The 26,894-nt window shown below is 41.2% G+C and overlaps 2 protein-coding genes across 6 annotated transcripts in view; one reads left to right on the forward strand and one right to left on the reverse strand.

Annotated features, from left to right (window-relative positions):
• The window catches only part of ak8 (adenylate kinase 8), a 235,233-nt gene extending 231,274 nt beyond the window's left edge, over positions 1-3,959 (reverse strand). For all 3 annotated transcript variants that reach the window (XM_085965537.1, XM_085965535.1, XM_085965536.1), the window contains exons 1-2: positions 3,845-3,959; positions 650-734 (exon numbers count right to left, since the gene is read on the reverse strand). In XM_085965537.1, the coding sequence (XP_085821663.1) occupies positions 650-734; positions 3,845-3,928 (169 nt within the window). In that variant the 5' untranslated portion in view covers positions 3,929-3,959. The remainder of the gene's footprint in view (positions 1-649; positions 735-3,844) is intronic.
• A 6,302-nt stretch (positions 3,960-10,261) lies between these two features.
• spaca9 (sperm acrosome associated 9) overlaps positions 10,262-26,894 on the forward strand; it is a 48,414-nt gene continuing 31,781 nt past the window's right edge. Inside the window, exons 1-2 of one of the 3 annotated variants that reach the window (XM_085965543.1) lie at positions 10,262-10,453; positions 26,007-26,152. In XM_085965543.1, coding sequence (XP_085821669.1) covers positions 26,009-26,152 — 144 coding nt within the window. In that variant the 5' untranslated portion in view covers positions 10,262-10,453; positions 26,007-26,008. Of the gene's footprint in view, positions 10,454-15,890; positions 16,025-26,006; positions 26,153-26,894 lie in introns of those variants that run through there. The other 2 variants (XM_085965542.1, XR_015073343.1) reach the window with 2 other exon arrangements.

Here is a 26,894-nt window from a genome sequence, read left to right on the forward strand (position 1 = left end):
CATGAAGCGCATATGCATAAATAGTTTTATTTGTAACCAAATTTTCAAAAGCATTTCAGTGATTATTTGAAGTCTATAAGTTCTAGTCCTTTCCCTCAAATAATACAATGTCATTTTGGGGACCCCTGTGTGTTATAGAACTGAAAGGCATCAACTGGGGTTCTTAAGATCGCATAATCTGACACAACAAATTCTGATCACACTATTAAAAATTATATATAAAGTTAAAGTACAATCATTTATAAATGTTTTCTCGTAAAATGATGAATTAACGGAAACTGGAACAAGATGTGTTTACAATAAGATATAAATCATTGCAGCCTCTGGATTGTAGGGCAAAGTATGGTCTTAGGTCAGGAGTGACATAATGATTTATAAAGGAATTAATTTTTTTTCTCCTCCCCTATTTTCCCTCAACAAAGCTACTTTTCTCTAGACATCCTCAACCAGGAGGTCTAACTCTGGTTAGTCCAATCCACAATGCCAAGCAATGATACTCTGGCAATGTTAGTTTTTTCTTTGATAAGACTCTCTAATGTTTGCAACTTATCACAATACAATTAGTCCTGTGCTAAAGTTTTGAAAAAGCCTGAAAACCATTTTAGAAAAACATTCATATTTCCACTGAGATGAAAAATAGTGTCCTCACCTTCATCGTTTTCTTTTTGAAGATGATCTATCATATACTGAATGGGATCCATTGGTTTATCCACTAGCAGACACTGCAACATTCTCTGAAGGACACAAGAAAATAAGTTAAAAAATGGTTACACTTCCTGCTGATAACCCCCATCTATACATCTCGCCCTGTTAGCCTTGTGTATACATGTGTATTGTATGCAGGAATTAGGCACAAGTACAGTGCCAGGCTGAAAAAAAGATTGAAAAGAAGTCATTTTTGTAATAAATAGGTTCGGCTGGATATGTCTTCCGTCCTAAGATCACAAGATAGACTCAGATGAAGGGAACTCTTCAGCCCATTGATCGCTGCCTTTCCCGAAGACCAACCCTACAATCTTCTCATTACAGCAACAAATTATTTCTTAAATCAGTCCAGCTTCTTGGCCTTAACTACTCTTGCTGACAACCTCCAGTTATTACAAATGCAAAACCTTACGACAGTAGCTGCTTCATAGTTATGAGCTCAACCAAATCTGGCCCCCAGGTTACAACATTACAACAGTGACTACACTTCAAAAGTACTTCATTGGCTGTAAAGCACTTTGGAATGTTCGGTGGTCGTGAAAGGCGCTATATAAATGCAAGTCTTTCTTTTCTTTTTTCCCCCCAGTAGAGAAACAGGTTTCTATGGGATATATGTTAATGAAAATGTTGGTTGATCATTAAATGCACTAAAACATGCAGATATAGAATATTTTTAATATACATTTCAACTAAACAAAACTTTTCAAGCCTAATTTCACAATGAGCCTAGCAGTCTATATTTCATTATAATGGTGGCAGCTGGGTAGTGCAGCACTTTGGAGAACTAACAGAGTGATAAGATATGGATTCAAACCTACAATTTCCAACAGTGATTTCACACTTGATCTTGGAACTGCCAGGGGGGAGGGGGGGGGGGGGAGGTGGCAAGTGGAGTTAAGACACTTCCTCACAGATATGAAAGCAACAAATAATGCTCTTGTTGACCTTCTTAAAAATCATGAGAAGCTCTCCCACCTGCTCCCAGACTGGGAATGATATTCCACATGCCTGGACCTAAATGACAGGAGAAAATTGGTATATAAATCTTCAATCATAAGAGCATAGGAAAGTTTGGAATAAGAAAAGACTATTTAGATCATCAATTTAACTCCTTCGACAGTCCATGCTTACCCCAATAATTAACACTTTCCTCCAACCCACTCAATATTTTTATACTGTTGTTTTGACACGCATATGAATCAATCACATTTAACTTTTCAGTTTAAGGATATAATAAATTTACCTGTTCAGTTCAATCTCTATACATTTAATATTTTGTTGAATATAAATACTTATATTAAGCCAAAATGATCCCATCTTTTGGTCCAATTTCCAAAATTATTTGGTGTCGTGACACTAAATTAGTCACATGATCAGCTATATTTGGTCTACCTAAATATCATACAATCCTGGGTCAATGTCATTTCCACCACAAAATGGTCTGTGGAACAAATAGACTGGACTCAACATCGAGTTCAACAATTTCAGACCATAACCTCTGCCCCTGTCTTTTTTTTCCATTTTTTTCTCTCTCACATGGCAGCTGTCTTTCATTCTGCCATCGCCATTTAGACTTCATCTAGAGCCATCTTTTGTTTCTTAACTTGTTCCATTACCATCTCCTTTTGCCTTTCACCATCATCCCTTTTGTCTTTTAATCTCTCCTGCCTTCCACCCAGTCACAGACCTTCCCTTTTGTTCTTTCCTCCCCTCCCCCCTTTCCGGGCCCCTACACATGCTTAAAAACCGGTTGCATCTCCAGCCTTTTCCAGTTCTGACCAGGGTCATCAACTCTGTTTCTCTCTCCACAGATGCTGCCTGACCTGCTGAGTATTTCCAGCATTTTCTGTTTTTATTTCAGATTTCCAGCATCTGCAGTATTTTGCTTTTGAACAAATAGACGTGATGGGTTCAAAAGCCATTTCCCAGTCCATGTTTTCTTCTAAACATAAGCATGACCAATTAGCTGAACTGTAACTATAGCAAAAACAGTTGTGCTGTGTCCCCTTATTCAAGCATAGCTCATCTTTATTCATGTTTCATTGGAAATATGCAAAACCGTAAATCATATAATAATTTGTGTGGAACATTTCCATGCGTTTTGTATTTTCTATACGACACAAAAATATAAAGTTGGGCAATTTCATTGCAGAAAATCAGTCGCTGTAACATGGAAATACTTCTACTACTCGATATCTGCCTTTACTTTTGTCTGGGAGGTGAAAAGAACAGATCTATCAAGTTTCCCCTCAGGGTTAGAGTGAGACTCGTTTTTATAGCTCACACCATGAAAACATGAATCACAGTTCCACATCTTTAAATGGATTTGCAATGCATCTGACTATTTTTAAACGAAGTGACCATTGACAATGCAGCCGACTTGCATCATCAATCATGCCACAATGACTACTCACACCGCATCCTATCCTGTATCACGTTATTGATACAGTACGATTTAGAGTTAATGGTTACAGTTAGGATTGGGAGTTAATGGTTAGAGTTAGGATTGGGAGTTAATGTTAGTGTTAGGATTGGGAGTTAATGGTTAAAGTTAAGATTGGGAATTATTTGGGTTAGGATTGGGAGTTAATGGTTAGAGTTAGAAACCGCTATTGACAACGCTGTTGTCACTAGACGTGCGTGTTTGTAAATTCCTGGTTTTAGTTTAGAAGAAACCAGCAGGAATAATTGCTTTCTTTCTCCCCTTCAATACTTCTGACATTTTGAATTGTGAAGGAGAAGCAGTAGACACCAGACTTTTAGACAGATATTGATCCTACTTGAAACTTTTCCAGAGCTGTTAACATTGACAAAATGTTAATACTGAGTGAGACAGGTGATCAAAAAGAGTGACACCGATCACCAAACTAGTCAAACACATGCAGCTACCTGTATTTTCAGAAGCGAATTACATCAAAATAGGTTCTATGTTAAAACTAAAAGGACTGAGACTTCATGTTGATGCTTCTTGATATCCGCTGCAACAACTTCGCACCTACAAAAACAGCAACAATTTACCCGCAATAACTGAACAAGAAAGCCGCAGATTTTAATTTCAGAGCAAAGAAAAACTATTACACGTATAAGATCTATAATGACATTGATATGATAATAAATGACAAACATTGGCGCTGTTTACCTGCAGCATCTGAAATACTTCGTGTTTCTCCGCGTAGACCCCGAGCTCTGGGGAAATCCGCAACGACTTCTGGCGTGCGCCCATTTCTTTTTTTAAGATTAAAAATAATAAAACATAGACGTTGGGGACGAGGCCCGTTCAATTAAGGGATTCACGAAGCGATGGAGACCGCCCAGTTTCAGCAGTTATGTTTTCTTCTGCGCCTAAACGCCAAGCGCCCGTTTCAGGTGTAGGCCGCGTTACCTTGGCAACGATCTGACGCGGCGGCGGCAAAGTTCAAACGGCTCGGATGTTGAAAAGAGTTGACACCGACAACTGTCGCAGCGAAACCAAAGGGTAAAAAAAAACTTCCAACCTATTTATTTAGTGATTTAAAGTGTTGCTGCTTCTGAGCGAGCGTGTTATACGGTGCGCAAACTGATTCGGCGTTCCCGTTGCTATGGAGACTGAGATGTTGTGACTGGAGTCTCCCCAGCTGACCAGTGGAGTCTCCTCCAAAGAAATAATGCAAATATATATATATTAATATTAATATTTGCTAACTGCACCATAGCTCTCTCCAACTTGCAAATCCCCCCTAAACTACCCGCTTCCGAGTCGCCATTTTGCGGCGGCCGCGAAGCCGCGGAGAGTTTTGAGGGCTCGAGTCAAAGCATCCAACTTTTCGGCGATGCTTTCAGCGGCAGCAGAGTTTTCTTCAACGAAAGGGACAGGGTTAACAAATCACTTCAATTAAGAGAATTGGAAGATTAAATATTTTGAAACGAATATAGTAAAGAAGCCCGCAATTTGGCAGAACACCTTCTGGAGTGGGCGCACCTAATTTTGTTGGAGCAAAATTCTGGTGCAAAATGATTTAATTGTCGTGTTTTTCCAACCATTCCCTTTCTTTCCCTCACCCCTTACTCTTGCTCCTCCTGATTTCACTTTACTGCTTCCCCTTTGCCCTATCTTGTCCCCTCCCTCCATGTTTTTCCCTTATTTTCCACCTCCCTTCATTGTTGTCCCTCACCATTTTCCTCACAGTTGTCCTGACATCCCTCACCCTTCTCTCCCTCTCACTGTTGCCCCTTGCCATCCTCACCATTTCACTTTTCTTTGTTTCCATCACTTATTCCACCTAACAGTATCCCTGCTGGCTGCTCTTCTAAGTAATTTTTAAGCAGCAAATATATTAACACTGATAACTTTAAAAGCAAACAATCAGTTTGCCACCAGCAAGAGCGGCCAGCGAACCTGGGATTGGTAGAGGATAGGGGCAGTCAGCATAGCGTTTTAAAGTTCAAAGCAGGTAAATTGGTAAAGATGATCAGCAGGTTTGGAGCAACCAAACTTGGAGCAGGGTGGATGGGGCCAAGGTATGCAGCATGGAGGAGGATAGGAGGCTTTCTTTCAAGTGATGCTGGCTACAATTGTCTTCTTACTGAACCGGAGGTTATTCCCTGTGCTATTATTGGTGGATTTAGAGTAGTATCACAGGAAACAATCCCCCACCACCACTAGCCTGATGCCCTAGGAATTAACAATTTCAGTAAGAAAACAGTAGTGGGACAGGAGTGCAAATTTGAATTTTTGTTTTGCAAATTCTCAAAAAAAGTGACAATTTGCGACAGGATGTCCACCTCTGATTTTTTTTTGTCTGTAGGTTGCTATGCCTCCCAATTCCATGCCAACCTTTACTACAGCTCCCTGTTTGAAACAACCAATCAAGTTTCCACCCTTGCCACAGCACCAAAACTGTCCTAACCAAAACCACAAGGGGGAAATTTTTTTGTAATTTAGTTTCAATTTTATACAAACCATTGATTTTGGAAGAACGGGACAGAAGGAAATACATCTAAATAAAATCTCCCTGATGCATTCTGGCAAATTTCCCTGAAATCATAATTAAATATTGAGAAGACCAAAGCCATTGTCTTTGTCCCATCACAAACTTCATACTTTTACCACCGATTCCATCACTCTCCCTGACCACTGTCTTAGCAGAAGCAGACTGCTCGCAACCTGAGCATTCTATTTGACTTAAGCTGAGATTTTGTCCCCATATCCTCTCTGTCACAATAACTGCCTACTTCCATCTCCATAACATCCCCCACCTCCACCCCTACCTCAGTCTATCTGCTGCTGAAATCTTCACCTATGCCTTTATCATCTCCAGGCTCGACTATTCCAAAGCTCACCTGGTTGGTCTCCCATCCTCCACTCTGTGTAAACTTCAGCTCTTCCAAAACTCTATTGCCCATATACTATCCTACACCCAGTTCTGTTTACCCATCACCCCTATCCTTGCTGAACTACATTGGCTCTCAGGCCCCAATGCTTCAGATTAAAAATTCTCATCCTCATGTTTAAATTCTTTCATGGCCTCATGCCTCCCTATCTCTGTAACTTCCTCCCACCCCCACCCCCACCCATTCCATTCCTCTGGCCTCTTGTCCATACACTCGCCCTTTGCCCTACCATTGGCAGCCATGCTTTCAGCCGCTTAGGTCCCGTGCTCTGGAATTCCTCCCTAAACCTCTCCACCTCTCTGCCTCCCTCTCGTCCTTCCGGACTCTCCTTAAATCCCACCATTGACCAATCTTTTAGTCACCTAATATCTCATTCTTTGACTTTTTTAAAAAAATTACACACCTAGGGACATTTTTCCACATTAAAGGTTCTATATAGATGGAAGTAGTTGTGGTTATTATTTTATTGGTTCAAAACTAATTATTCTTTATAGACTCAGAATTTGAAACAATGCTAGTTAATAGAATATTTTAGTTAATACAGTGTTCTGTTTTTCTCTGTCTTTATGCTGTACAATGATGAGCTTTTTATAGGCAAAATGGAACTGAATTTTAAAAGCTTTTAAGGAAAGCACTTTATAAAGAAAAGGACTAACTATGGATGGGCTGTGCTTTGTTCATACTTTACAATCAAAAATATTTGAATTAATGCAGCTATGTGGATAAAGAAGAACAAAGAAAGGCAATTTTAGAACCTTCTAGTAGGCCAAAACTGCTTCTAAAGTGCATCCTGGCCAACATTGATCCTCAACCAACACCACTAAAACAAATTTTCTGGTCCGTCATCTCATTTTTGTTTGTGGGACCTTGGTGTGCTTGTATTGGCTGCCACATTTACCTATATTATTACAACAGTGACTACACTTCAAAAATACTTCATTGGCTGTGAAGCATTTTAGACAGATGGAGATGTGAAAGGCACTATGTAAATACAAGTTCTTTCTTTCTTTCAGATGGAAATTGGCTACCCTGCCACAGTGTTGCCAAGCTCCAGGACACCCACACCAGTTCTGCAAAACCCTAGATGCCTTCCTCCAGCCTAGTACATGTTGCCTAAGGCCTTGCTTTGTATCATAAATGTTTTAAAAGAAAAGAGGTAAAAGTGAGTGCACAAGTAAAGGAACATAGAATAATTAAGGCCACCTATTTACAGTTTTCACAGAAAAGTGGACAGAATCATGAAATTCAATACCAAAAATCCCAGAATGTCATGTGATTAAAATGCAGTTTCACTTATTCAGTCACCAAAAATCAGTAACCCTGATAATATGTTGTGTATTACATTGCATAACACCCCTACTGTTATAAAACACCATATCCTCTGACTCACCATGAGCAACACCACAGGGCATCTACTAGTAATACCCTGTATTGTAAAATTGGCGTGTCTAGCATGCACTTACTGTCTGTCACCTGTTAAGTGTCACACTCAACCAATTAACCTCAGGAGCTGCACTTTAAAGAAAAAATCCAGCCTGACCTCTAATTGACATGACATGAAGGAAAGACCCCGATTTTAACTCCAGGTGGATTCCCTGCACAGGCCTTTTGTTAAAATTACAGTCGGGTCTCAATGATGCCATTGGGCCGCCACATGCATATGTAAAGAAGGACCCTGCTGGCTCCGGGAGCTGCCTGCTCAGGAGAGCAGCTTCAAATTCCAGATGTTGCAATCCTGGCGGTTTTTGGACAAATAAGAACCAGAGCGATTTTAACTGCCCACCCGCCAGGTGTTTGCTGAGTGAGTAGGGTTAAATAATAATAATAATAATAATCAACTTTATTGTCATTGTTAGTGCACAAGTGCAGTACAACGAAATGTAGGCTTGCGGCTCCCGAGAGTGTACATTTTGATTAAGACATTTAAACATTCAGCATACATTTGGCTTGTAATACATTAACATAAACATAACCATAATAAAGTGCATTGGCAGATGTGCAGGCTTTAGAGTTTATTTGTGGAGTTCAGTAGGATGACAGCCCTGGGAAAGAAGCTGTTCCTAAATCTGGTCGTACGGGTGCGAATGCATCTGTAGCATCTCCCAGATGACAGGAGGGTGAACAGACTGTGGCTGGGGTGGGTAGGGTCTTTGATGATGGTCTGTGACCTCCGTAAACAGCGTTTCTGGTATATGTGCTCTATGGTCGGTAGCCGGGTGCCGGTAATGCGTTGGGCAGTTTTGACTACCCGCTGCAGGGCTTTCCAGTCATAGTAGCTACAGCTGCCATACCATACTGTGATACAGTTCGTCAGGATGCTCTCTATTGTGCAGCGGTAAAAGTTAGAGAGGATCAGGGGTGACAGGTTACATCCCTTCAGCCTCCTTAGGAAATATAGGCGCTGCTGGGCCTTCTTCACCAGAGAGGAGGTATTGAGGGACCAGGAGAGGTCTTCCGTGATGTGGTCTGAAATTCACCCCTAATATCTCTGGTCAGCAGTCCTAGGATGTTAAGCTCCTTTTCCATCTACCTGATTCTGCATCATGGCAGTGGGAGTGGTTCCAGGAGTCAAGCACCCACCTACATTCATCAGAGACTTAGTTGAAAGGCTCTAGATGGAATTGCTAAGATTTTGAATTTTTGCTGTGTACCCAATAAAGAGTGCTGGAAGAAACCAGAATTGTTAAATTTAGCATACCTTGATCTTTACCTGTTGTCCTGCCTTCCCTCTTGTTTTGGACAACCTTACAAAGGGGCTCTCTTGCATTGTGTCAGTTCTGATAAAGTGTTCCTCCCAAAATATTAACTCTTTATAAATTCTGATGTACCCCATGTGCATATCCTGCATTTTCTATTTCTGCAACAAATTAACGTTTAACCCACTTCAGAATTCTGTTGCGTACAACTGGATTTTCATTAGGCTAAAGATTAGTTGGAAGAAATACCTTTAAAAAGTATATAATTCTGCAACATATTACAAAACAAAGCAAATCTAACAGTGAAAATGTCATCTGGCCCCACAAGATGGTGCTGTTCAGCTCTTACTAAGAGCTTGTGGGAATAACGTACGAATAAATGCATCTCTGTGTACAAAGAAGATGTGGCACAATAAGGTGATGCATGGAAAGAATATTTATCTAATTATATATTGAAAATAGTGGGGCAGAAGGAAGTTGAAAATATATTTTATTAAATATTTTTGCAGAAAATTAATTCACTGCAAAAAATATTAAGGGGTATTTTTGGAAATTTTACGGGTACACATGCCCAAGAATTTAATACGGCAAAGAAACATTTTGGTTTATGAATGGAATGTGCGAGAGTGAGCAAGAGACAGAGACAACAGTGAAACATACTGCTGCTTCATGGTATAATGCACCTGACTTTTATTTGAGTAAAGTTGCAGACAACCTGCTAGTATATATGAAGAAACAGTGCATCTAATTCATGTCAAACATGGGCATCACACTTTTCTAAATGTAAATTTTGTGTCTAATTTTAAGATAGTGCCCTCTGTTCTGGATTCCCCACCAGAGGAAATAGTTTCTCTGTATCTACCCTATTGAAACCTTTTGTCATTTTAAACATCTTGATTAAATCACTCCATAACTTTCTACAAGCCAAGTTTCTGCAATGTGTCCATAATTTAACCCTTTAAGCGCCAGCATAATTCTGGTGAATTTGCGCTGTACACTCTCCAAGGCCAATACATCCTTCCTGAGGTGCAGTGGCCAGAACTGAATGCAGTACTCCAGATAGGGTCTGACCAAGGCTCTGTACAACTGAAGCATAACTTCCTCCCCTGTATTCCAACCCCAAGTAAAGACCAACATTCCATTAGCCTTTTTGATTACGATAGCAAAATACTGCAGATGCTGGAAATCCAAAATAACAACAGAGAATGCTGGAAAAACTCAGCAGGTCAGGCAACATCCGTGGAGAGAAATTTGAGTTGACATTTCGGGTTGAAACCCTTCTTCAAAACTGGAAAGAAAATAAAAAGATCGAAGGCAAAGCTGCAATCGAACAAAAGAAGAAAAGGAGACAATAAAAGGTATTAGAAGCCAGATGAGATGGTAATGGACCCGTGGAGACAAAAGGCAGCTGAGATTAGGTGTGAAGTATACTGGCAGGATAAGGACAGCTGCCAGGTGAGAGAGAGAAACAAAAGGAAAGGAGGGGGCGGGGGAAGGAGGACCCAAAACAAAGGGGTGGAAAAAATTAAAAGGAAAAAAGTAATAGAGGCCGAGGTTATGATCTGAAATTATTGAACTCGATATTGAGTCCGGGAGGCTGCAAAGTGCCTAATCGGAAGATGATTTGCTGTTCCTCGAGTTTACGTTGAGCTTCCGTGGAACAATACAAGAGGCCAAGGACGGTGAGGTCCGAGTGGGAATGGAGCGGTGAATTAAAATGACAGGCGACCGGAAGCTCGGGGTCACCCTTACGGACTGAACGGAGGTGTTCCGCAAAGCGGTCACCCAATCTGCGTTTGGTCTCCCCAATGTAGAGGAGACCGCATCGTGAGCAGCGAATACAGTATACTAGATTGCAAGAAGTACAAGTGAATCACTGTTTCACCTGGAAGGGGTGTTTGGGGCCCTGGACAGTGGGAAGGGGGGAGGTATAGGAGCAGGTGTTACATCTCCTGCGCTTGCACGGGAAGGTGCCAGGCGAAGGGGAAGGGCTGTTGGGGGTGATAGAGGAGTGGACTAGGGGTCTCGGAGGGAGCGGTCCCTACGGAATGCTGAAAAGGGAGGGGAAGATGTGTTTGGTGGTGGGATCACTTTGGAGGTAGTGGAAATGGCGGAGGATGATCCGTTGAATGTGGAGGCTGGTGGGGTGAAAGGTGAGGACAAGGGGAACCCTATCGTGGTTCCGGGATGGAGGGGCAGGGGTGAGGGCAGAAGTGCGTGAGATAGAACGGACACGGTCGAGGGCCATGTCGACCACGGTAGAGGGGAATCCTCGGTTGCGGAAAAAGGAAGACATGTCGGAAGCACTGGTGTGGAAGGTGGCATCGTCGGAGCAGATACGGCGGAGGCGGAGAAACTGGGAGAATGGAATAGAGTCCTTACAGGAGGTGGGGTGGGAGGAAGTGTAGTCCAGGTAGCTGTGGGAGTCAGTGGGCTTGTAGTGAATATTGGATCTATTACTTTTTTTACCTGTGCACTAACTTTTAATGATTTGTGTTCATGGACACCCAGATCTCTTTGCTCCTCCACAGTTTCTAGTTTCTCACCATTAAGAAAATATTCTGATTTGTCTTTCTTGGATCCAAAGTGGATGACCTCACACTTCCCCACATTGAACTCCATTTGATACAGTTTTGCCCACTCACTCATAGCTTCCACATACCCTCCTACACCCCTGTCTCCGACACGATCTATGGCCTCCATCCTATGAATTTACAGCACTCCTTACTGATAAGGTGTGAGAGAGTGAGAGGTTTTGGGTCCAGCACCTGTTACAGTTCTCTCACATTATTATCCTTGCAATAGAAAGCAAAAAGAGCCAAATTACCTTTGGTTAGTACAACTTGCAGTAATACATACTTCTTAGCATGGATCACATCATGAGTATGATGACATACAGGCACTACATACTATGCTTGGCTTTTTGTAAGGTAAAAACACTTGTAGGTGGAAGTTGAGTGTGTAAAGGTCACCTTGTTACCTAATGGGCACCTATGCTAAGCAAGTCAAGCATTTTGACCCAGTGGGAGGTGGGAGGTCATTTAGAGTGACAGACAGTCAGATAGGTTTCCTTCACTAATCACTATGCAGTGACCCCTGCTGTAAAATGTGCATGTGGACATTGGTTGAGGACATGACAGAACTCAGCTGTGATAATCTTCATGGTGGAATGAATACATGTAAAGAATGTCCACTTGCAGGGCTGTTGCTGCCCACGTCAAATACTTACCCTGCTGAAAGTTGACATTTCAGGAGAAAAGGAGAGAAAATTTTAATAACAAAGAAACTATAATCTTAATATATAATATTGGTTTTTATTTCTTTTATGGTTATGAACACTAATTAATACTGGTGTGCTCAGCATTTAGTGTTATATGTTTCATATACCTTGCTTGTCTTGTCAGAAATATAAAGAAGGTGGCCATTCATTATTTTGTCATCTTTTCCCACCTACTCAGTGATTATTTTGTCACCTTTTCCCACCTTACTCAGTGATCACATATAAACATTACTTTTTGCCAGTAGACATATTAATTTATAGGTATTGTTGGAAAGGAAACATGATTTTATCAGGCCTGTTCTGTCAGAACAGTTCTGATGAAGGGTCACAGACCTGAAACGTTAACTCTGTTTCTCTCTCCACGGATGCTGCCTGGCCTGCTGAGTGTTTCCAGCATTTTCTGTTGTTATTTCAGATTTCCAGCATCCGCAGTATTTTGCTATTGTACACTATAAGTAAGTCATGAAAAGATAATGTATTTTCCTTTATAATTGGCTTTCTGTTGAACTTATATATTGATATTGCTACTGCAGGAGTTCTACATACAAAGGTAATAAATAATGTACTAATCATCCCTGGAGGGTGGATTGTTAGTACAGTATTATCAAAATGCTGAGTTTCAAAAATCTTTAAACTCAATGGGGGTCATTTTCCACTTCACCACCTGGGTTGTAACCTGGCTGACCAGAGCCCCCCCCCCCCCCCCACACTTTTATAGAACCCACCCTATTTCCCATTCCATTGATACCCCTAATGTTGCTAATTGTAGCATGTCTATATACCAACATGCTTCAAACTTGAATGTAGTAATTTTTGAGAGTTAGGCTCTAGATCATTCCTATAGTACACAGACATGTACAGGAGCAGAAAATACCATTTTTGGTCCATCTGGCTGGCCTCAGAGTTCCAGCACAGAATACAAAGTTCGCTACTTACACCCTTCAATTGTCTCTCCAAACGCCTGTCCAACTCCCTTTTAAAATTATTGATGCTATCAATCTCACTAGCGTCCCTAAGGCACTCATTCCAAACATCATAACTTTGTGTGAAATAGTTTGATATGTCCATTCATCTTCCCTTTTCTGAGCTTGGTCCCATTCCCCTTTGTTGTCATTCTCAGGACCATTGTAAACAGTTTCTCAGGGTTCAAGTGATGTTAGGCTATGTAACAGTGTGACTGCATTTCAAAGCAATTTATTGTATGCAAGTGCCCCAGAACATTTCCGAGAGATGTGCCAAGACAGTATATAAATGAAAAATCTTTTTTAGTAAAAATTCCACGTGTGTTTTCATGGTTTATAATGTCATCTAGAGTTCAAGACTAAAGTAGACTTGTTTCTTCTAATCATCCATGTTACTATAAATGATTTTAAATTGGGGTTAGGATGGCATTAATAAACCATTTATTCTCATGGGCTTGTGATGTGATCTGAGCCCTAACTTTGGCTATAAGGTCAGAAGCTAGACTGGAAGGATTTGAGCAAAGAGTTTTCGGAGAGATGGGCACAGACATGGGAAATGACTACACATTTCAACACCTTAGAAAGGAAGATTGAAGAGGCTCGACAGTTGGAGAGGATGGATGGGCCAAGGGTAGGTTTTTTTGAGGAGTGAGATGATGGTGGTGGTTTTATAAGGGGAGAGGGATGGTGCCTGTGCAGAGAAAACTAGGGTCCAGGAAGTGGAGTCGAGGTCAAGTTTTGAATGGGAAGAGAATTTTACAGACAAGATAAGCTTGGAGAGGGCAAGGGGAAAGACTGCAGAAAGACAGGGGTTCAGGGCTAGGGTGGATAGGTGGGCAACAGAGGAGGTGGGAGGAAGAGGAGGCAGCTACATGGGTGATCTTGGAGACAAAAATGTCCAATGAGCTCCTGGTATGTGGTGTTTGATGAGAGGATGGGTCAGGAGATTGCAGTGATCAAGTAGTCAGAGATACCCTTGCTAGAGAGCCAGTCTTTGAATACAGAGAGGCCATGAGGTCAAAGGAGTGGCCAAAGATATAGGTGAGATTGATTGCCAAAAATGCAATTAAGTCAGAAGAGAGGGAGCTGGGGAATTTGGTGTGTAATTTGAAAGGACAAAGAGTGACTTAGTGCAAAGGCTAAGAGAAGGGAGGGCATCTCAGAGAGGAAGTTGGAATGGGGCTTGGGAGTGTTGAACAATAGGCAACAAGGATTTTATATAAGAGGTGTAAGGATCAACCAAAGGCACCACAATTAAAATGAATTCTATGATAGAATGGGCAATAGAAAAACAGCACCTCAACCCCTTGCCTCTCAGACTCTAAAGGACAAGAGTAGCAAGGTCATGGGAACAACAGGCCTGAATTTGCGATTGGAGGCTCCCCGCGGGTGGATGCCTTGGATCATCAAAAAATCTACGCATTTACCTGGTGGTCCAGGAGATACGGAGGCTTGCGATCCTGGGCCTCGCCTGGTAGAAATGCGTAGAGGCCCACATACGCAAGCACCCCTGGGATCACGTGGGCCAGCCCAACCAATGAAAGAAGGGAATCCCCATTCATACTTATGCGAGTTCTGTACAGAACTGTCATGAGTATTGATGTGCCAAATAACGGCCTGAATCCAAGAGGTTAAAGCTTAAAACTAAAGGCTTTTATTAAGTAAGAACATGGCATCAAGTTAATACAGGGCAACCATCATTCATCACCGACCCAGCCCTTATGAGTAAGACCCAGCTCTTATAAGTAAGACTCACACCAATCCGGAGGATCCAGAGGGGCGGGGCTAGGGAGGAGCATTAGTGGTTACACCTGTAGAACATTCCAGACATTAACAAGTACAACAACAACAGACAATACAAATGCCAGAACACAGAGTTATTTCATCACAAGTATGATTGGGGATGACTTAAAAAATACACAAACACATGAAATAAATGTTTAAAAAAATTACATATATAAAATTAATTAAAATGGCATTTAATTAAATATTTTAAACAAAAATTTAATTTTTTGAAAAAAATTGCATGTTTTAATGGGGCTAAATATAAACTTACCTTATTGGACAGAGTTTCTAATGTATAAGTGAGTGATAAAATGTTATTTTTCTATTTTTTTAAACTCTTATGCTGGTAAAAGCAGGCCTTGTAAGAATTCCACGACCTTTCAGCGGGCAGAAGTTGGGCAAATAGCGCAACTCTCCACCCGCAGAGGCCCTTTTCCTGGGGATGCGGAGGATCTGTCAAGGAGATCGCAAGTGCCGGGTTTCAGCACATGCGCTTCGAATCTCGTACGCACCTGTAGGGCTCGCAAAATACGGCCCAACATCACCTCCAAGGTCCTCTTTACGACACACACCATTCTGATGTGGACATACATCATTGTTCTTTCATCCTCACTGGGTCAAAATCTTGGAACTCCCTACCTTAGACCAACATGGGAGCATCATCACCACAAGGACTGCAATGGTTTAAGAAGACGACCCACCATCAACTTCTCAGGGTAAATAGGGATGGGCAATAAATGTAGTCTTGCCAGCGTCACCCATCCTTAGAGATCACATTTAACAAAAAGACAATTAAACCAAGATAAAATAAAAAAGAACCATCTTTGCAGAGGGGACCGAAGGAAAGACAAGCCTAAAAGAAAGGCATGTAACCCATGAAAAATAAAATCAGTCAAATGATTACAACACTCAATTTTCACACAGACCGCATTTTTAATGGTATTTAACTGCGAGTAACGCCTTAGGAGACCCACGGCTTAATTATTATATGGATATATATATTACACGTGAGTGAGATGGTTAACGTGAATTACGTGAATTGGTTCAGTCCAGTTGCTAGGTAATGAAGCTAAACAATGGTCACTAAGTGCAGTACAGTGGCCGCTGAAATTGTATCCAAGATAACGTAACAAACTAACCAGGTTGGGAGGTAAAAGTCCAACCAGAGGCAACAGACTGAAATAAGGATTTGGGAATAATCCGAGATCCATTTTTCACCTTTTCAGGTAGGCGATTGTTTCATTATTAATGATGCAATGTCAAGGTGAAATACACTCTATATATATATATTTGTATTGCAAATCTGCATTGTGTTAGTAAACAATCTTTAGGTTAATACATTCAGAACATTAGTATATTCCATCAATGTTATCATATTTTACTGACATTTAATCGAGTTAGTTTATTTTTTTTAAAGTTTACATTCCATGTTTAAATCCAGCCCGAAGATTAGTGTGGTAAATGCAAATAAATGTCATACTCGGAGTAAATTTACGTTTTCCAAATACAAAAGCAAATTCGACACGTCTCATCTGAACGAGAACCACCCATTGTGAAATGGTTTATTCTGCAAGGTATCATTTGTTTTGTTGCCCGGTTTTTCTTCGATCCTCCACTTTGCCTTCAATCAATAATAAAACCTTGCAAATCACGCAGTAAATCGGACAAGTGCAACTATGGCATGTATGTTTGCAAAGGCTGAATGCGAAACTGTAATATGAAATTGCAACTAATACCTTCATTGTTTATGCTATGTAAAAGATTGCCCCATTTGGAACCCATCAGCTTTATAGCAGTCAGTACATTGCAGTAGCAGCATTGTGCAAAGTCAGTGCCTTTGTTTCACTTCCCCTTCCCCTTAAGTTTGTGGTTGATCTTATCATGCCTATGATACCATTCAAGCAACACAATGGGTTGTTATATTAGCACAAGTTCTCACTTGCATTTAATATGATTTGAAGCTGACTTGTAAACTGTTCACTTGGATATTCACGTAATGCACAACGAGAATGCACTGCAGAGCAAACACCATCTAATCAACTAGGATTCACTTTTTAGCACATTTTAATGTAACAATGTCACACATACATATATAACCTGATATTTCTGGATCTTTATCTATATAATTAAAAGCCTCTGAAGTAACGCATATCTGTCCCATTACACCTTTCCAAAGCCTTACACTTGCAAGTGTGACCTCAGAAGTATCTCCAAACATTACATTTTCTTAGGTCAAAAAGTCATAATTGGCTTCAAGAACCCATTGCCTGTTAAGTTACCAATCAAATAGTCAGTTGATTAAATGTGAATGAATCAAACAGTGGCAAAAAGTGCCGATGAGGAAAAGTAATCAGCAATCAAACCCCTCCATTTTTTTTTCAAAACTGGGCCATTCTAACCAAAAGTACCACACAACTGAATTAATTTCCTCTGACATTTTTATTCTTCCCTCAGGTCAGTGCACACAGCTTGAAATGACATTTATAACATAATGCACATAAAAAATGTACACATCTCACTAAATGTACCCCGAAATTGGTTATTTAGTTTCCCCTATGGGAGGCCAGCCCATCTATATAGACCCTGGGGCTTGAATTGGAAATTTCACTTGAGCCTGGGAGCTGGGAGTTTCTGGCTCCTGTGGAGAAATTCTGGGAGCAATTTTCACTTTGGGTGCAGGAGGGCATATGGACGTGCGAACATACAAAATTGATAGGCAGGAAAAGACCAGCTGGTCCATCAAGCATTTACTGCCCATCCCTAATTGCCCTTGAGAAGAGATTTAGGGGTACGGTAACATAGTGGTGATGTTACTGGGCTTGTAATCCAGAGACCTAGACTAACAATCCAGAGACGTGAGTTCAAATCTCCACCACAGCAGCTGGGGCATTTAAATTCAGTTCATTAAATAAATCTGGAATTAACCATGTAACTACCGGATTGTAGTTAAAAACCCAACTGGTTCACTAATGTCCTTTAGGGAAGGAAATCTGCCGTCCTTACTCTGTCTGGCTTATATGTGACACCAAACTCTCAGCAATGTGGGTGACTCTTAACTGCCCTCTGAAATGGCCGAGCAAGCCACACGGTTGTACCAAACCACTACGACAAGGTCAGCACTGTGGGAGTACCTTCACCACAAGGACTGCAGCGGTTTGCAAAGGGCGGCTCACCACCACCTTCTCGAGGGCAATTAGGGCTGGGCAATAAATGCCAGCCTTGCCAGCGACGCCCACATCCCGTGAACGAATAAATACATTTTTTTAAAAGCCTGCCCCACATCATGATGGGATGAGCATCACGACATCAAGGCAGATAACTGACAGTTGCCGATCGGTCACCCACTCACTATACACCCTCACCGATTTTCCTTTCCATTGACTTCAACGGGCAGCTCAAAGTGAAAATGACTCCTGTTTGTGAGCGAGAGAGAGAGAGAGAGACTGCTAGGGCGGTGAGCAGGATGGCGGAAAAGGCCAGCAAGGAATTCCCCGAGGCGCGGATCGTGATCTCCACACTACTGCCCAGAAAGGACACCCCAGCCTATATAATCCACAACACCAACAGGGAGATCGACACGAGATGTTCTGTCTTCCCCAACGTCTACCTGGCCCATCATCCAAACATCAACACAAGGGACCTCTATGACGAAATACATCTACTCAAACAGCGGATGTGGGTCTTTGCAAAAAACCTCATAAACACTGCCAAAAGACGCAGCCCTCCCACCCCCTCTACCATTGGGAGCCGTAACCCAAACAGGACCACCAATGTCCCCCACCCCCCTTTACAAAACCAACAACAGAACCCAAGACCCCCCTCTAGACCACAGACTGTAGACCAAGAACTGAGAAAGATCATGACGATGCTGAACAGCCTGATAGAAAGCCGGAGAAATTATTAATATTGTTATTTATCATTATCATTATTGTTATCTTATCAGTATTATTACTACTATTAGATAGATATATGTGCATGCCTCATGAAATTTATACTAAATCATCATTTAGCATTATAGAAAATAGTGTTTCCACACTCATCCCACAAAATAGGTCCATTTTATTTCGTTTTATTGAACTATATAAATGCGTTCTTTCCACATAAGCTGCTGGAATATCCAGGGCCTCCGCTCCTCAACTTTTGGGATGAAGAGTACAGACCCTGAATTCCTAAAAGCTATAAAAGACATTGATATAATTGTGTTAACAGAAACATGGTGCCAAAAGGACATGCCGACCCACTGTCCCCCAATGTACCATGAAATTATTGTGCCTTCAGTAAAGAACATTAAGACACGCAAGGGCAGAACCTCCGGGGGAATCCTGGTGTGGTATAAAGGAGAACTGAACAAACACATCTCACCGATAAAACAGGGAAAATCACACGTATGGCTAAAATTAGATAAAAATATAGGAATAGTAAAAAACGATGTTTACTTATGTGCGATCTACATACCTCCAATAGAATCGCCATATTTTGAAGAGGAGATATTTGACACTCTCCACATGGAAATCAGCCATTTCCAGGCCCAAGGAAAGGTGCTACTATGTGGGGACCTAAATGCAAGGACAGGATGTGAACCTGACTTCATAGACCCACAGGGCAACAACCATGTGTTTGGCCAGACCCCTCTATATGTCACACCAGCCATCGCAAACCGAAACAACCTCGATTGTGAAATAAATAAAAGCGGTAGGGAGGTAGTGCAACTCTGCCGAGCCTTAGGCCTGTACATAGTTAACGGTAGGTTCAGAGGGGACTCCTTAGGGAGACTCACATATTCCTCAACTCTTGGGTCTAGTGTGGTGGATTATACAATCACTGACCTGGACCCCTGCGATATCAACGCATTCACTGTCAGGCAGCAATCCCCCCTCTCAGACCATAACCAAATAAATGTGTACCTTAAACTTTCTGCCCAAACTACAGACACAAAAAAGGAACCCAGTAAGCTACATAAAATAAACCAGACATACAGATGGGCCCCAGACAGTGGAGATAAATTCATCACAGCACTAAATTCACCTGATCTCACAAGTAAAATTTCAAAATTTAAAGAAAATCTATATGAGATCACCAGAGATGGGGTAAACATGGCCATAGAGGATATAAATATGATCTTTCATGAGGCAGCTGTAAAAGCCGACCTCGTGAAACAGAAGAGGAAGAGTCACAAAAGACAAAATAAAAATAAGAAATGGTTTGACCACGAATGCAAAAATGCCAGAAAAGACCTGAGAAAAATATCAAACCAAAAGCATCGCCAACCAAACAATCCGGACCTACGTACTAGATACAATGAAACCCTCAAAAGATATAAACACACCATTAGGAACAAAACACAAAACTATACCCACAAAATACTAGAAGAAATTGAAAACTCCACCAACCCAAAACAATTCTGGGAAATGTGGAATAACCTGAGTACAACACAATTGCAAGCATTACCAATCCAAGATGGCGACATCTGGAGAACACATTTTGAAAACCTCTACAAAGACATCCCAATAAACGAAACAAACCCAAGTCAACATCAGGTCACAGAAAAACTCCACACATTAGAAGCAACAATCAAAGACAACCAAAACCCTCTAGACTCCCCAATCACATGGAAAGAAATGGCCACAAAAACAAAATCTCTCCACCTAAAGAAAGCCTGTGGCCCAGACAACATCAAAAATGAAATGCTCAAGTTCAGCAATATGGAGATGCAGGGTGCGGTACTCAAATTATTCAACATCATATTACGTTCAGGCTGTTTTCCCGATATCTGGTGCCAAGGACTAATCTCCCCCATATATAAAAGCGGAAACAAATCAGACCCAAATAACTACCGCGGCATCTGTGTCAACAGTTGTCTAGGGAAGTTATTCTGCAGTATTCTAAATAGTAGATTACTTGATTTTCTTAACAAACATAATATCCTCAGAAAAAACCAAATAGGCTTTCTTCCAAAACACCGCACCGCCGACCATATCTATACCCTTCACACCCTCATTGAAAAACATATACACCAAACAAAAAATGGGAAAATATTCGCCTGTTTCATCGACTTCAAGAAAGCCTTTGACTCTATATGGCACGAAGGGCTCTATTATAAACTTCTTCAATGTGGAATAGGGGGCAAAGTCTATGACCTTATTAAATCAATGTATCTGAAAAACAAATGCGGGGTCAAAATTGGAGACAAACGCACCGATTTCTTCACCCAGAGAAGAGGCGTCCGGCAGGGCTGCAATTTGAGCCCGACCCTGTTCAACATATACATAAATGAATTAGCAGACATGCTGGAGCAAAGCGAGTCACCAGGTCTCCGTCTCCTAGATGGAGAAGTGAAATCCCTGTTCTATGCGGACGACCTGGTTCTGCTGTCTCCCACAGAACAGGGATTACAGCAACAACTAGACCTACTCGACAAATACTGCCAAAATTGGGCTCTAACAGTAAATCTAAAGAAAACCAACATCATGATTTTTCAAAAAAGGCCCAGATGTCAGGAAAACAAATACCAGTTTACCCTCAGTGATATCACTATAGGACACACTATGAGCTACACCTACCTTGGTCTAACTATTACAGCATCAGGGAGCTTCAGCATAGCAGTGAATGCACTAAAAGAAAAAGCCCGAAGAGCCCTATATGCAATAAAAAGAAAATTCTACAACATCCAAATCCCAATCAAAATCTGGCTCAAAATATTTGACAGCATAATCCTGCCCATTGCACTGTACGGTAGTGAAGTATGGGGCCCGCTAAATCACCAAAGCTACACTAAATGGGAAAAACATACAATAGAAGCCCTACATGCAGAATTCTGCCGAAGCATCCTTCGCACCCAAAGGAAAACGCCAACAAATGCATGCAGAGCCGAACTAGGCAGATACCCACTGATAATAAACATCCAAAAACGAGCACTAAACTTCCTAAATCACCTCAAATCTAGCTCCCCAGACACCCTTCATTTCAAAGCCTTTCAGACCCAAGAGCTAAACCCAGAAAAGAGTCCCCTGAGTCAGCTGCTACGGAAACTAAGTACTCAGCCGGACCCTGACCAGCCCCAGACCAACACAGCCGCCCAAACACCAATCCGAGTGAACCAAATCATTAAAAAATGCAAAGAAACCTACCTGGAACATTGGAACAAAATAACCGAAAGCCAAAGCAGATTAGAATGTTACCGGGCCCTAAAAAGAGAATATAAACTGGCAGACTACCTCACGACCATCAGAGACACAAAACAGAGACAGACCCTCACCAGGTACAGACTAAGCGACCACCAACTGGAAATTGAAAAAGGCAGATACAAGAAATCCTGGCAGCCTAGAGAGAATAGAATATGCGATCAATGTCTGGCTGGCGAGGTTGAAACAGAAATGCATTTCCTCCTAAAATGCGAAAAATTCAACACATCAAGAAACATATTATTCAACAAGCTAAGCCAAACAACCCCAGATTTCAAGGAATTGGATGATCTGTCAAAATTGAGATTAGTCCTAGGAGAAGGAGACAGACCATACCTTGGGGCCAAATATGTAACAACATGTCACAACCTGAGGACTGTTTAAAATTAAGACTGTTTAAAATTAATATTGAACGTACCAAATGAAGTACAAAGACTGTTTAAAATTAATATTGTTTAAAAGTAATATTGTATATACCCAACAAATGTCAAATCGATTGACACCTACAGAATGTTGGAAAACTGTACCTTTTTGCTATGTAAGCTTTGGCAATATGGTTCTCTGTAAACTTTCATGCCAATAAAGCATTTTAATTGGAATTGGAATTGGAATTGGAATTGGAATTGGAATTGGAAAGAGATGCCTCATGAGAGCTGTAGTTTTCAACTTCCTCCCATGGAACTGTGATGTCCAAAGTGTACTGTGACAACCCAGGCACAGAATTTACAAATAACAGCTGTGATGCACAAGTGGTGGAAAAAAGTGCTTATACAGTTTGAGCTATTAAAGAAAATCACCTGAGCTAGTGATACTATTTGGGATGACTTTCCTGTGCTGCTGAGGGGGGATTAAAGATGGATGTTTATGAGGTATTTTGGACATGATGGCCTGACCAGCGAGTCAGTCAGCCAAACCTGGATATGGTGAATGATCACCTGTTCAGGTGTTTGGTTATTGGAGTCCTAGTGGTGCAAAACCTCCCTGGATACTGTATACCATTGACAGCTTCAGCAAAAATTACAAATCCATGGTGGGAAATGAGGGGGAGCGAGGATCTCTTTTATAATTGTCATGAATCTTATCATGACTCATGAAGTAACACTGGGCGCCATTCAAGGAGTATAAATACTCGGGCGTGGGCCCAGCTTGCTCACGATGTTTCTGTAACCAGGAACTAGTGATTGTAACTAGAAATCTCATGGAACAGTTGATTAAAGCCTTGTTTTATACTCAAACCAAGCGCTCAGTAGTCTTTTTACATCAGTAATCATGTACATAACTTAGAAAAAGAAGGATGTTTGAGAAGGAGGTGGGATTAATAAACACGTAAATAAAGCGCTTGAATCTTAAACAAATACTTCAAATCCACCATGGGAGTTAATGCAAAATATAACGTTATAGTGTAACATTTTCAGAAGGGAAGAGTAAAGACACTAAATTAGGAGGGATACTAAGTAGTGGAGATGGAAGCAGGAAGTTGCAAAGGGAAGTAGACAGATTAAGTGGGTGGGCAAAATAATTAAAAAGGCTAATGAAATGTTGGCCTTTATCTCAAGGGGTCTGGAATATAAAGGGGTGGAAGTTATGTTACAGTTATATAAAGCTCTGGTTAGACCATGTTTAGAGTGCTGTGTTTATGTCTGGGCATCGCACCTCAGGAAGAATATATTGGCCTTGGAGGTGGTGCACAATGCAGATTCACTAGAATGATACCAGGGCTAAAAGGGGACAGGTGTAGACTAGGCTTGTATTCCCTCGAGCATAGACGATTAAGGGATGATGCAATTTAGGTGTTTATGGTGATTAAATTAGTTGATAGGGTAGGCAGAGAGAAACTATTTCACTGGTAGGGAAGTCCAGAACAAGGGGGCATAACCTTAAAATTAGAGCCAGGCCGTTCAGGAGTGATGTCAGGAAGCACTTCTTCACACAAAGGGTAGTGGAAATCTGAAACTCACAGATCACAGAAATCACAGAAACCCCACAGTGCAGATAGAGGCCATTTCGGCCCATCGAGCCTGCACTGACACATATCCCACCCGATCCCCGTAACCCCTACACCAACACATATCCCACCCTATCCCCGTAACCCCACGTATTTAATCCCCCTAACATTAAGGGTCAATTTATCATAGCCAATCAACTGAAAATATAAAAACTAATATTGACAGATTTTTGTTAGGCAAGGGTATTAAGGGTTACAGAGCTAAGGCAGGTAGATGGAGTTAAGATACAGATCAGCCATAATCTAATTAAATGGCGGAACAGGCTCAAAGGGCTGAATGACCTACTCCTGTTCCTATGTTCCTAAAAATTCTTGTATCGTGAAAACTTTTTGTAAATGGCAGGTAAATATTATTACAAATATTACATCTCTGAAGCCTACATCTTTAAATATCAAGCTATACCTGTATAAGATTTTTACCTGAAATCAATCATATGTTATATTGACCCGGATTTTGCGGTGGGTAATGACAGCGAACTGTCAACGTTCACCATCATTATCCCTCTGAAACTGAACTCAACTTCAGGGTTTAGCGCATGTGCAGCTAAATGCAGAAGTCTTAAAGTTGCAGTCAGTCATTCACTGCTCCGACGCAGGCTGCGCTGTGCAACTCTCCCCCCGCACCCCCCCCCCCCCCCCAAGCCGGTAATCAGTGTAATCAGTGAAATCAATGGAACTGACGAAAACTTGTGCTTTTCCGTGCTAATATTGCTGTTAAATACCCCATTAAATGTTAAGCCTTGTTGGAATAGGTGTAACTGGGGTTTTAACAGTGTATTGACTGCTAAACAAAAGTTCTGGCCCTGAAAAACTAATTTTTTATATTTGTGGAGTGTCAAATTTCTCCATTATGATAAAAATTACAATTTTTTTTAAACTTTAAAAATATATTTTTCCTTAAGTTTGTTCATGATATTTCAGCTTCTACCTTATCCCCATGTGAAATTCCCAATCTTTATTTCGCTCTCTGTAACATTTTTTTAAAGTGCGGATGGAAGCTGCTTTTCATTTCCTGGTTTGCTGTCTGTGACAATTCTTCAACGTGATTGGCTGCTTAGACAGCTTGTTGACGTCACTGCAGCTCTTCGCTGGGGATTCCCATTACACTGCGCTACAATCAATTGCACGTTGAGAAAGGCAAATTTCTTGCCACAGAGATCACGAGATCACGAGATCTCTGTGGGCAGCTTTCTTCGAGGTCTGCGGTGAACGCCTTTGCTTCACTGCTGACCGCAAATTATGGGCCATTGCTACAGTAAATTTGTTGTATTACAGCATTGGGTGAACCACTCTCATATTTATCTTTCAAAGGGGCAGTAGTTAACCTCAAAAAAGAAGCATTCCATGTCCTGCAATTCCTGTGAACGATATCACAGGACGACTAGTATCTATTGTATTAAATAGGGGTGGAGGGAATAAATTAATAAAGCTTAGAAGCAGTGTCACTTAGCAGCAGCAGAAAGTAAGCCAAGGCTTCTTCGGCAGCACCTCCCAAACCCGCAACCTCTATCATCTAGAAGGACAAGGGCAGCAGGTGCATGGGAACTCCACCACCTCCAAGTTCCCCTCCAAGTCACACATCATGCTGACTTGGAAGTATATCGCCATTCCTTCATCGTCACTGGGTCAAAATCCTGGAACTCCCTCCTTAACAGCACTGTGGGAGTACCTTCACCACACGGACTGCAGCGGTTCAAGAAGGCGGTTCACCACCACCTTCTCAAGAGCAACTAGAGATGGGCAATAAATGCTGGCCTTGCCAGCGGCGTCCACATCCCATGAACGAATAAAAAAAGGATTACGTGTTCTGAGGGGAATTTCTGGTCCAAATATCATGCAAAATGGTGAGATTTCTGACCAAACTGTTGCAGCTTTCAATTTTCAAATTTCACGTTGTTATTCATAGTCCTTTAGGTTACACTTGTTACAGCGTCAGAGCTGTAAATGTTTTTGTTGTGAATCACTTAGCTCATGGGTTTCTCTTAGATCTAAACTGATACCATTTATCTACCTCCTATAAAGGCATGAATGAACTGAAGGCTACCCTGCGAGATCTGGAACAACGCTTCTCACTCTTCAGACAGCAGCAATTCACATTTATTGCAGCTCTGGACCACACACGTGAGAATGCCCATGACAAGACCAGACCTGTGTCTACCCTTGCACAGGTAACTATATGTGATTATTATACTATGGGTACTCATAAAGGACGATTCTGCTTAAATCAGAACTGTATTCACGGGGCTATTTTTTGACTATTGTTTGTTTCTATTGAAAATCAATTAAAGTACATCTAGATCTACAACTGATCTACATTCAAACATGAAAGTACTTACACTTACTATATATGTCTATAATAATGTAAGGCCCATTTAGCCCTAATATAGATTATCAGATGTGATGCAAATCAGTCACTCAATAAATTTATTTTACAGCTCTAATCTCATTTCATTTTAACTCTGTGTAGTTCATTGATAGGTCCATATTTGGAATATCATGTTTTGTTTTAGGAATCCTCCTTTTAAGAGGCAGTTAATGGAGGGTTTAAAGAAGAATGACATGGATGATTTCAGGAGCGACCGGAAGAACTGAAAAAGAAGGAACTTGATCCAGATTTTTAAAATTCTAGATAACATGGATAATGTAGATTATCTAACATGCTTATTTAACGTGACTTCTGAGTACAGAATCATAGAATAATACAGCACAGAAGGAGGCCATATGGCCCATCATGCCTCTGCTGGCTCTTTGAAGGAGCTATCAATTAGTCCCACTCCCCTGCTCTTTCCCTATAGCCCTGCAAAAATTTCCTTTCCAAATATGTATCTAATCCCCTTTTGAAAGCTATTATTGAATCTGCCTCCACCACCCTTTCAGGCAGTGCATTCCAGATCATAACAACTTGCTGCG

The sequence above is a fragment of the Somniosus microcephalus genome, chromosome 23 (genome assembly GCF_052327205.1).
Source record: "Somniosus microcephalus isolate GS21.2 chromosome 23, FLI_Smic_1.0, whole genome shotgun sequence".
NCBI classification, from domain to species: Eukaryota; Metazoa; Chordata; class Chondrichthyes; order Squaliformes; family Somniosidae; genus Somniosus; species Somniosus microcephalus.